At 32.9% G+C, this 12,362-nt stretch overlaps 1 protein-coding gene across 1 annotated transcript in view; it reads right to left on the minus strand.

The window, feature by feature from the left end:
* LOC111049943 (coiled-coil domain-containing protein 112) overlaps positions 1 to 6,265 on the minus strand; it is a 28,341-nt gene extending 22,076 nt beyond the window's left edge. The window contains exons 1-6 of the mRNA XM_039420076.1: positions 6,220 to 6,265; positions 4,954 to 5,148; positions 3,208 to 3,311; positions 2,391 to 2,466; positions 840 to 1,002; positions 336 to 480 (exon numbers count right to left, since the gene is read on the minus strand). Coding sequence (XP_039276010.1) covers positions 336 to 480; positions 840 to 1,002; positions 2,391 to 2,466; positions 3,208 to 3,311; positions 4,954 to 5,141 — 676 coding nt within the window. The 5' untranslated portion in view covers positions 5,142 to 5,148; positions 6,220 to 6,265. The remainder of the gene's footprint in view (positions 1 to 335; positions 481 to 839; positions 1,003 to 2,390; positions 2,467 to 3,207; positions 3,312 to 4,953; positions 5,149 to 6,219) is intronic.
* Positions 6,266 to 12,362: the final 6,097 nt, after the last annotated feature.

Here is a 12,362-nt window from a genome sequence, read left to right on the forward strand (position 1 = left end):
AGAGAAGTAGATAACTCTTAGACATCCCTTGTCGACCAGTGTCCTCAGAATCCTGAATCTGTAGATGGTCTTCCTCAGTCTCCCGCATAATTCATTGAGATGATGATCCCAGCGCAGGAAAGAGTCCATTGAAACTCCCAGGTATTTATGTGACTGTTTCTTGTGAACTGTGTATGAAGTGTTATTCCGTTGATTCTTGATTACTATCTCATCTCCTGTTGGCTGTCCATGTTGAGTTGCCGAAAAGGTCAGAAAGAAGGTTTTCTCATGGTTCAATGTTAGCAGATATTACAAATTAATAATTAGTTCAAAAATGTGGAAAATGGAGAACTTACCTGGTAAGTTCTGATTTAATAGAACTGCTGTCTCTTTGGGACCATGCTTCTGCCTAAATTTCAAATACATAAGATGGTCCTCCTCTTTCCAGCCTCCATTGTGACCTCCATATCGTTGAACAAATTGAGAGAAATTTCTGATCTCCTGAAAGAAACATAGGTACTATTTTAGACACTGAACTTGCTTGGCATTGATGAAAATTTTATTAGAAAGAGAATAATCTCGTACATTAGAAAGAATTGACTTTCATCTGATTCAATTATTTATTATTCATGACGGAAATATATCTGATCATAATTCCAGAAGTATGTGAAGAAAGGTAAAGGCTTCGATTTAGGGAAGTGATTTCTAAATTTTGGACCTGACAGTTGAATAAACAATAATCGTAGTTTATATAGAAATAAGAATCAACTCTGAAGAAATCATATTTTGTATCAAAATGAGTTCTATGACCAAGTAGAGAAAAATAGTTGAATTACAAAAATTTTAGCATGAATGCTTACTGGACATAGTTGATCTGTTGTACAACTGCAGTTGATCTTGCTAGCACTCTGCGCTCTCCGCACCTCCCTTAGTTTATTTGTTTTGCCCCAATTCTCCATCCTTGTTTCCATAAACTCAGTCTCCACTGTTAATGCTCCTTCCTCATCCTCCAGTTTATTCAACCTATGGTACAATACAGCATATTTGTGAGAGAGATTGAATAATATTGAAATGACATTTCATATTGAAAATCATGTTTAGAAATTATATTTTTCAAAGAAGATAGATGGATTGTAATTTATATTATTATGTCTTACTGATGACGTTCAAATGGTGACTTTACGTTATTGATTAGCAGATAGTATTGCATTAGCTTACGAAGATATAAGTCCAATCAAGAATCAATGATGATTTTAAATTATTGAGCTTGGGGTTTACGTCCGACTATCTTATTCTTGGTGCAAAACTAAGTTTTCGCCACACTACAAAAACAAAGTGAAAACTTGATGAACTGAAATGTTGACAAACTAAAAACTTGTACAGAATACTTGGCAAAATTAAAACTTGGCTTTCTCAAAACTTGACTTACTGAAAATTTGACGAACTGAAAACTTGACGAATTGAAATTTTGCTATTGAAGTGCCTCAGCAGCTGTTATTTCATTGTGATTTTCTTTTCCGCCCTAGGACCGAAAATGTTCACTTTCAGCTGTAGGGCGGCGAAGAAAACATTTTCGGGCCTCCAGATGATCTCGTCGAAAACTGATCTCTTTCGGACTTCGAATGAGGTCCTGATACACCACATTACGTTCTAGTGTGGCGATAAAATTCATATCAATTTTTGGATCAAAACTTTTGTTCATTGTAATCAACATTTTCTACTGTTAGGCTACTATGAAGGAGATGAAATTAGCAAATTGTTTCTTAAAAATGAGAAGAATTTTTTATTGGTGCGATGAAGTTTGGACACTATTAAAAACTGTTAGGTAATCATTATTTATTCAATTGTTTTGAAATGTTTCAATGTTGTTGAATCATATTGTTGCTTTGTATTAATTATTTATTTAAAATGATGAGACTGGCTATCTTATCATTATTTTTATTTTTTTAATGTAGCAACAGAGCAAATAATTCGGTATTATCTATATCGTATAGATATTTGGGGTTGTCTTTGATTCTATTGTAATTTTATACGGTAATAATTATACAATATGCTTTTTGGGGTTGTCTTTGATTCTATGTTATAAACGTAATTTATTAATATGAATAGAATAGAATACCGGTATAGTCAATATCCATGCAAAAATTACTAATAGCCTACAAGTATTGTTTATGGAAGTATTTTCGGGCTACCAGGCCTCAACAAATGATGACTATGCCTCCTACTTATTAATTATCAGATTATCATTCAATGATGTTATTCATTTTAAAGTTGGCGATCAAATTCTATTTTTAAATCTAAACTATAAGCATTGTTTATTTTCATGATATTTCATGAATTCCAGTACTATAATAATTTACTTGAAAGTATTGAATGGTTGACACTAGCTATTGAATAACTTGAATACATACTCCCTAGTACATTCCTCTTTCAACTTGTATATTTTTGTTTCCAATGCAGTTAGCTTCTGGCGAAAATAGGTGATACCTGTGAAATACACTTTCATTTAGTAGATTTAGATAGTACATTTTAATACGATTATATTCAGCAAATATGCATACAAGTATATACTTTAAATACACTGATTTGTACTGCTCATTAACATATTAAAATGAGTATGACCTTATAGTTGTTATCATTGTTGATTCAATTGATGAACGATGAACTTCCATACTTTAGGTACTCAGATCATTCGAGATCAAACTCTTATCATCCACCCAATAGTTGGTTAATTTTAAAAATACTTATATGGCATAGAGTCGAGTAATTTGAGAACTATGATTTTCATTTGATAGAATGAATAAGTAAAAATTTATTCGATTTTCGAGCTTATGTAAACAATTTGTAACAATTTAGCAAAACGTAATATTTGTACTGGTATCAAGGCCTATTTTTGGAAAAAAATCGATTCAAACACAATAGGCCCAAGGAAAAACTCTGGGCCCAGCCTTGACCACTCCATATAGAACTTTTTTATGATTTTAAACCTACTTTTAGAAAAATATCAATTTATGATTGTGAGTTTTTTGTCAATGAAGATTGAATAAAATGTATAGTGATCTCTCAGCATTATAATTCCTCCGCCTAAGGAGAACCTCTAATTTTTCATTCCTCTCATCACTTCTGCAAAAGCCTGGGACTACCTCAAATCAATGATATACTGTAATTATCTTTTTATAATTGATATTTCATATAGAAATGATAAAAAAATAATAATAAATATCTTACTATGAGATTTAAGTTTTTCATCATCCTTGACTTCGTGGCTAACATCCCTCATCAGATCAAATATTGTTATGAGCTCATCTTGAAAGGCTTCAATCACTTTTGTCCTATCATAACAAAGAAATTGAATTCAAAATACACAGAAATGATTAGTTTAGTTTTTCCAAGTGCATCTTTTGGTTTCCATAACTATGACAAAAACATGGACTTGTTCCATATTAGAATAGTAATTTTCATGGGAATGTATTGTAAATCATTTCAATACTTTGTTCTTTGTATCTAAATAAACAAATAATAATGAAAACGTTCGGTACACTTTCTGGAAATAAAATTAATTTGAAATTAAAAATACAGAGATATTACCTAAATGATGATTCATAGCTATTTAAATATTTAAAGATTATAAATGAGTCGATTTGTGATAAATATTTGATATGATATAAATGTAATCGAATAGAAAGTCTAGTCTATTATAAATTTGTGATCTAGATCTTCATCATGAAACTACCACAATAAACTTCAAAGTATACTTTCATAGATTTTGCCGTGCTACCAATTTCTCCTAAATAGGTTGGATAGCATTTCACACCTATTAACCTACAGGAAGTTATCGGCTCCAAAGTGGTAGATTCTTGATAAACTATGGATGGATCTATCGCCTATGAATGAGAAATCCAGTTTTCAGAGCAAACCAACTTATAATCTTCAGAAGAATTTTGGCAATATACAACACAAATCCACAATACAATACCTTACACACTTAAACATCCTAGCATCATTACAAGCTAAAATACTTATCCAGTTTATATAGTTGAAAACAATGGCTATAGGCTTGTATACACACAAAACAATTATATACAAAATTAGAACACCATAAAACTGTTCAAAACTCAATTTAAAACATTATAAATTTCAATTAAACAGAAAAATATTCAGAGTGCACAAAACACTTTCCATAGCCAGCCACCATTTTTTTAGAGAAGAACAAGCACAAAGTACAGAGCAAAGACCACACCTCAAAATCAGTGACAACGTTATGGACACGTCATTGATATTAAATTCCAAAAAATTATAAATTACAAGTTTAGAATTTACATTTTACATTTGTTCTCAATAAAACTTTATTTCGAAACTGTTATTTTAAATTTATATATCCTCTATATTATAATTTTTTATTAATTCTGTTTCTCTGTTTCGGTGATACCATGGAATGCAACACAATTATTTACGATAAATTCTCAGTTAAAAAGTTGTCCGCATATTGATTACTCTGATATTTACTATCAAGTTTTATAGATCTCGAATTGAAGATTCGGTTCCAATCGAGAAAAAATGTAATATTACAATTCATAAAAATTCAGAAAGAGAACAGTCCTGGGCTAGGCCTTTTGGTCATTTTTTATGATATCTATTATATGATTTGTGTATTTTTGAATGTAAAATAAATAAATACTTCACAACTACCTAGGTACTCAAAATGTTAAATTCAATCAACGTATAATTAGCAAGATATCACCTGAAAGCATACTTTTATGACTGAGATGACGAAACTGTTATAGGCTGTATTTCTTTAATCATGTAAAACTTCCAATTATACTCCCCTATTTTCATTATCTTGGCCATAATATCAAGGGAATCTTGTTCGATTGTGCAGTGACAAGATTCGGCTAGCGACATTCTTAGCTTGGAAATCCAACAAATCATTGTGAAATGGCTACCGGTACTGTAATATATTATAATAAAACTCACGCTGCCAGCTCAGTGACTCTCATTTCGCAAAGTATTTCATTCCTCTCATGTACAGTAAATTTCTTGAGTGATGACACCAGTTTATCTTGCATTCTTTCGAGCATCTCCTGTTGACTTTTCAGTTTGTTAGTACCGCAGATGAATGCCACTGCCTCCGGCACATACGAACGTCGTTTCCAGCCAATCATAGTTGCTCTGAAACAAGGCTCATATGATTACTATTAGAGCTAGAACGTGTTGTATGATTACTCACCAATGTAATTATACGCATGCTCACTCATTTGGAAGACATAATATAGTTGAAAACATTGACTTCGAAACTTTTTGAAATTTGTTTCGTCAGAAACTAAAAATTACCCAATTTTTTACTTGGCAAATTTCTAAAAAAATACTGAAAAAAATTAGCGAGTAGTTGAGGATTCAAATTAAAATAAAATAATATTATGTAATTTGGGCTCAAATAAATCTTGTTTTAAAATGTAAAAAGGAATGTCTTCTGATTAATATCAATATGCTGCAATTGAAGAGGTTTGTGCAACTGAAATTCAGGTGAAATATAATAAAGTTTATTTATTAAAATTTAGATTTTACGAAACATTCTCTGTACATCGAATAGGCTACTATAACATTATGATAATCAGATCTATAATTATATATAATCAAAGATTGACACCATGGATTGTAGTATGAAATGCCAAAGTTACAGTATCAGAGCAAGGCAAGAAATCACCAAGTAAAATTTTACAAAGTTACTTTTAGCATAGACTAATAATGAACAGGCTTAATCTGTGCTTTTAGTTTTACAAACGAGATTTTACAGTGTGATTGAGTTGAAATAATGTAGAGGTTATTATAAAAATTTACATGCTTCGAATTGGAGGTACCGTACCTATTAAATCAATAAAGCATGTTCTATGGTTTAACTATTACCATGATTAAAAAATTAAGCTCAGCACTGTGTTGTTTTGTTTTGAATATATCAATTCAATTTATTTGGGTACATATACTTGGCTATTAAATAAATATATTACATTTTAAACATACACGCTAAAAAGTTAAGTCTTTTTATATATGCAATAGGCTATAGGTATTATTGCACACATAAACATTGATATGAAAATCTTGCATGTCATCTACTCAGTACTCATACGTTACAGTTTTCTGGAAGGCGAGCTTTTAGTAATAAATTGTTCTTCTAGATTACAAACAATGAAAACAAAACTACAAGTTTTCAATAAATTTCTTAACAGTAGGATAGAAGCTTACGTGGCGGATACTGTGTGGTCGGCTAAAGTGCACGTCCAGTGCCAACATACCTGTCATCAAATTTTTGGTTGGGATTGATTTAGTATGTTATTTTGAGCACAAAATCACAAAAATGAAACGGCGGTCACTATTGTTTTTAAAATAAACTAAGTTCAAAGTAGCACAACTTTACATGCATTTAACCTATAGGTAACTTAAGTAGCAACCATAAGTAGCTAAGGTTAGGAAAAGCTTCAGGTTAAGAAAAGCTTTAGGTTAGGAAAACTTAGGTTAGGAAAAGCTTTGGGTTAGGAAAACTCAGATTAGGAATAGGGCCTATCATAATTTGATGATTCCAATAATCAAAATGGCTGCTACTCATAGGTTAAATGCATGACAAATTGTGCTACTTTGAACTTAGTTTATTTCAAAAACAATAGTGACCGCCGTTTAATTTTTGTGATTTTGTGCTCAAAATAAGGTGTAAGTGCACGTCCAGTGCCAACATACCTGTCATCAAATTTTTGGTTGGGATCGATTTAGTATGTTATTTTGAGCACAAAATCACAAAAATTAAACGGCGGTCACTATTGTTTTTGAAATAAACTAAGTTCAAAGTAGCACAATTTGTCATGCATTTAACCTATGACAAACCGTTTCATTTTTGTGATTTTGTGCTCAAAATAACATACTAAATCAATCCCAACCAAAAATTTGATGACAGGTATGTTGGCACTGGACGTGCACTTTAGCCCAAAATAACATACTAAACCGATCCCAACCAAAAATTTGATGACAGGTATGTTGGCACTGGACGTGCACTTACACCTGTGTGGTCTATGGGATTTTTTTGCCTTGTTCATTTGACATCCTTAGCAACAAAAATTTAAATGATGCAATAACAGTTACGGTACTTACATTATGCAAAATTCAATCTACTGCTGTATTTCAGACATCAGATCCAATATACCGTACTGGAAAGAACTTTGTGAAAAACACTTGTAAGATCATTGAATAGAGAATAAGGTTAAAAATTTGCCATAAATTAATAGTAAAGAATAAACAAGGCAACGGAGACTTCAAAATGGAAAAATGTAAATACTTGCCCACTGAACAGAGCTTGAGCTCTAGTACCTGTAATATTATTCACATAACACGCCAACATGTGTGCTGGTGGTGTTGGTATTGACTTTTAGTGTTGTTAGATTGCTATGGTTACCGTGCGGCGGACAAAAACTATTGTGATCCCGTTATGATGTCATTTTTCTCATCTACATCCACTATCATACTATTAAGCTGCGTTTACCAAAGTTATTAACAAAATGGTAACATAACTTATCATACACATTATGAACACAATGTTAATAACTTAATCCTTATAGATACTATTAGATTGAACGGAACTTGACAAACACATATGTTCATACATTTTGTTAATAACTTTGGTGTAAACGCAGCTTAATAGGATGATAGTTTCTCGTTTGCAGGTTATAAAAAAATAGAAGTGTTTACATCGAATTCATGAAAATTTTCAATAGGTAGATGATAATGGAATTTGAAATTCGATAATTTGTATTACCGATTAATATTCTAATATCGGGGACCGAGCTTCGCTCTGGAGTACAAAGGCATAAAACATTTATTACGAAAGAAAAAAGTATAATAATATGCATAGAAATGTTCTATCTAATCACAATGAATTGAAATTAATTCCCAGAGGAATGCAAAAATTTCCCTCACAAAGGCCCAGTTGCACAAAAGTCGGTTAAATTTTAATCCTGAATGATTTCACGTGCACCAAATCAGAGAAGACCATTTCAAAAAGATGGTTCTACTGGAATTAATCAGGATTAAAAATAACCCGGCTTTTTTGCAACCGGCACTAAGTACCTGATTGAATGATTAAAAATTTCAACAGCTGATGAGTCATAATTTTGACACAGTCCCACACACATGAACTCGCTCACTCACTTCCATCATCAACAGACGACGAATTAATTATTATCAGTTGCTTTTCCAAGGATGAATAATAATAATTATTATCTATTAAAGGACTATTATCCTTTTAATGTTCTTCAGCGAGTTTTCCCAGGGATGAGACCTAGAACAATCGAATTTTTATATTATAAACCTACTAGGTATGTTCTGAATATCGTGAGAATCTTTAGAGCCGTTTTCGAGATCCGGTAAAATACAAACATATAAACAGAATTTGCTCGTTTAATAGTAGACTATAGGATTAGGATATCATATTATATGTATTATGGTTATATGATTATCTGGTTATGCATGTCCAACGGATCTCGAAAACGGCTCTAACGATTTTCACGAAATTTGGAACATAGTAGGTTTATGATATAAGAATTAGATTGCACTAGGTCTCATTCTTGGGAAAACTCGCTGAACGACATTGAAAGTATAATTCATTCTTGGCTGAAACAGCTGAGACTTTCGTTGTCAGTGGATAATAAAAAGTGAGCGAGTGATTCTGTGGAAAATCAAAATATCGCATCCCTGAAATTCATAAGCTGACGTATAGCCAGCTGTAAAATATAAACACAATCATTTGAAAGAATTGTGTTATGTCATGGCTTACTCTATCTATAGTAGGCTATTAGTCCAGGCAATGAATGCTCAAAAAAGGGTATAGAGGGAAAAGTTAGGAAGACATTTTTTTGACCACGCAGTTCTGAAAGGGTAATAAGGAGGTAAACATATCAAAAGTCCCCAACCCTACTCACTATGATGAGGGGGTAGGGTGGTTTAAAGGTACCATTTTTTGGTTTCTCGCATAAAACTCAAAAACTATGTATCTTAAGGACTTGACTGTCATATATAACAAATTAAAGCGTACATAATTTCCTACAATATTCATTCAACAACTTTCTCTTTATCTCCTCTAGTTTTTGAGATATCCGCTCTTGAAGGTGTGATATTTTTGAAAAAAAAACACGTTTGCCACCAATTTTTTACTTTCCTTGCCCTATCACCATAGGTAAGGAAAGTATTGCTTTCCGAAAAAATTAAGGTACCCCAATTTCTGAATTTCTATACGTTTCAAGGTCCCCTGAGTCCGAAAAAGTGGTTTTTGGGTATTGGTCTGTATGTGTGTGTGTGTGTGTGTGTGTGTGTGTATGAGTGTATGTGCGTCTGTGTACACGATATCTCATCTCCCAGTTAACGGAATGACTTGAAATTTGGAACGTAAGGTCCTTACACTATATAAGGATCCGACACGAACAATTTCGATCAAATGCAATCCAAGATGGCGGCTAAAATGGCGATTTTCTCGAGAACGGCTCCAACGATTTTGATCAAATTTATACCTGGAATAGTCATTAATAAGCTCTATCAACTGCTACAAGTCCTATATCTGTAAAAATTTCAGGAGCTTTGCCCCATCTATGCAAAGTTTGATTTTAGATTCTCAATTATCAGCATCATATACAATTTATATTTAAATAAAAAAATTCAAGTGGAAAAGACTGAGCATGAAAATCTCTGCAATTAATGTCCAGTAACATTTCCACCTAGAATTGAAAATAAGCTTGAAATCTGAGAAAATGTGATTATTAAATTGCAAACTGTTGGCAACTGTTGGTTCTATTAAATCATTCACTATAGATAGCAGACCTCGTGTGTTTCCAGCGTTATTGACCTATCACCAGCTGTCTCATATATTTGAATAGTAGACTTGAGATGCGCGAGTACACTAGCGTCAGGTGATCAATTTTCATAATGGCAAGGAAAGTTGTGTGTGTGCACCACACCAGATTTTTCTATTTTCGCTCTTATAACTTTTTTAAAATCAATGGAAAAAATTCATGTTGATTATGAGCTTATAGAGCATTAAAGTTTCTTCAATTTAATGTATAATTTCACACTTTTACGAATTTCCCTATACCTTTTGCAGCAGCTTTAGTGTTGAGTGTGAAATCTCCATTTTTGCAACAGTAGACCATTTGGCAAAGGAATTTGGAGGGAATGTTTTAAACAAAATTCTTGACTGCAGCAGCTTTGTTGAGACTAGTTGGGAGGATAACATATCAAAAGTCCTCATTTCAAACTCATGTGCTAAGTGGATGAGGGTGGTTTAAAAGTAGCATTTTCCAGCGTTTTGCTTCCACGCTAATATCTTGAAAACAATTTGTTCAACCGACATAACTAACTATTCAAAAATGAAGCTTGATAAATTCTCTACACTTTTTGTTCAATGGAGTTTTGTGATATTCCTAACAGTTCCTGAGATATTCGCTCCTGAAGGTGTTCAATTGTTAAAATAACATGTTTTTATGCAATAATGTTTTGCTCTTTCAGGGCTTATAACTATCGAACAATGCATCATAAAAACTTATTCTTATCGTAGGTTTGTAGAGCATTGAATTCTCTCTGAAATGAAGTATTAATTCACTATTCCAAGTTTTCATTTCATTGTTATAGCAGCTTCAATGTAGGGGGTGAAATTTTCATTTATCGTTTGACAATGACATTTGAAAGGGGTGTATGTGGCACAATTTTCGACTTTGCAGCTTGATTTGGACTAGTTAGTAGGTAAATATAGCAAAAGTGCGCATTTTTATCCCCTCTGTTAAATGTGTGGAACCGCTTAGTTGACACTTGTTGCAGAAATGAAAATTTCACCCCCTATATTGAAGCTGCTATAACAATGAAATGAAAACTTGGAATAGTGAATTGATACTTCATTTTAAAGAGAATTCAATGCTCTACACACCTACGATAAGAATAAGTTTTCATAATGCATTGTTGGATGGTTATAAGCCCTGAAAGAGCAAAACATTGCATAAAAACATGTTATTTTAACAATTAAACACCTTCAAGAGGGACTATCTCGGGAACTGTTGGGAATATCACAAAATTCCAACAAAAAGTGTAGAGGATTTATCAAGCTTCTTTTTTGAATAGTTAGTTATGTCAGATGAACGAATTGTTCTCAAGATATTAGCGTGGAAGCAAATTGTTGGAAAATGCAACTTTTGAACCACCCTCATCCCCTTAGCACATGAGTTGAACTGCGGGGTCAAAAAATGTCTTGCAACTTTTCCCTCTATAACCTTTCCTTGACTGGACTATATGGTTCTGTTTATCAATGAATAAAATAAACGGGCGAAGCTTGGTGCCCCGATATTAATCTTTAGATTGAATAATTCACACTAAATTGTGTGACGTTATTTTTGGCGTCGCATGTGCCCTGCTGGAAGCAGTCGGTAGAGCAAAAGATTTTTGAATACTATTATTATGTTTACACCTCCTGAAAGAGAAATACCACAAATTTCCTACCAGCTCTTCAAGGAGCTCAAATAATTCTCTGCTTTCAATGGCTGCAAACGATGGCTGCTTTAACAATTTACAGTTCTCATGAATGATCTGGTCGACTCCACAACTATAGATGCAGAAGATGTATATAGATATAAGGGTTCTGATTTTTGTACTAGACAATATGGTATCGACACCAATGCCACTCGCCACCATCTGACAAAGGGGTCAGCAGTGTGAGTTGATACCGAGCGGAATCAAAGGCGACACTTTATCAGAATACCTTATAAATTCTATTAATTTATAGTGCTGCTGCAATGTAATACTATGACCTTGTGTTCTTCCAAATCAGATGCGATAGTTCTGAATAATTTAAATAAATCTTGAGAACATAATATTTCTGAAGATTTAATAATCAATACTGTATATCGCTGATTTATCCAACTTATTCGGTGAAGAATATAGTTGGTTGATAATTTAAATAATTTGTCAATAATAGAAATAAAACAGACTAGAACAAGATTGGTCATGCATGAAGACAGGATCAAGAATTTGAGTGATAAAACTTTGCTGGATGATAACAGCTATTGGCTGATACTGAAAATAAAAATTTTCAACTTCTTTCTGATTGTGGGGAATGTCTATTGGAGACCTGGTGCAAGCACTGATTCCTGTCTTGACTTACTTTCGAATTTCTTGAGAGAGGTAAAAATTAATGAGGAGGTCTCTGAAATAATATTGGGAGGAGACTGGAATGCAAGAATTGGTTTACTCAATCAATATGTGCAAGAATTGTCGGAAGAGACAGAGTTGACCAGTGAGAGGCGAGCACAGGATCTGGTATGTGATTCTCGAGGTCGCAAGTTGGTTGAATTGATGGAAGACAATGG

Source organism: Nilaparvata lugens, chromosome 2 (assembly GCF_014356525.2).
Source record: "Nilaparvata lugens isolate BPH chromosome 2, ASM1435652v1, whole genome shotgun sequence".
NCBI lineage: Eukaryota > Metazoa > Arthropoda > Insecta > Hemiptera > Delphacidae > Nilaparvata > Nilaparvata lugens.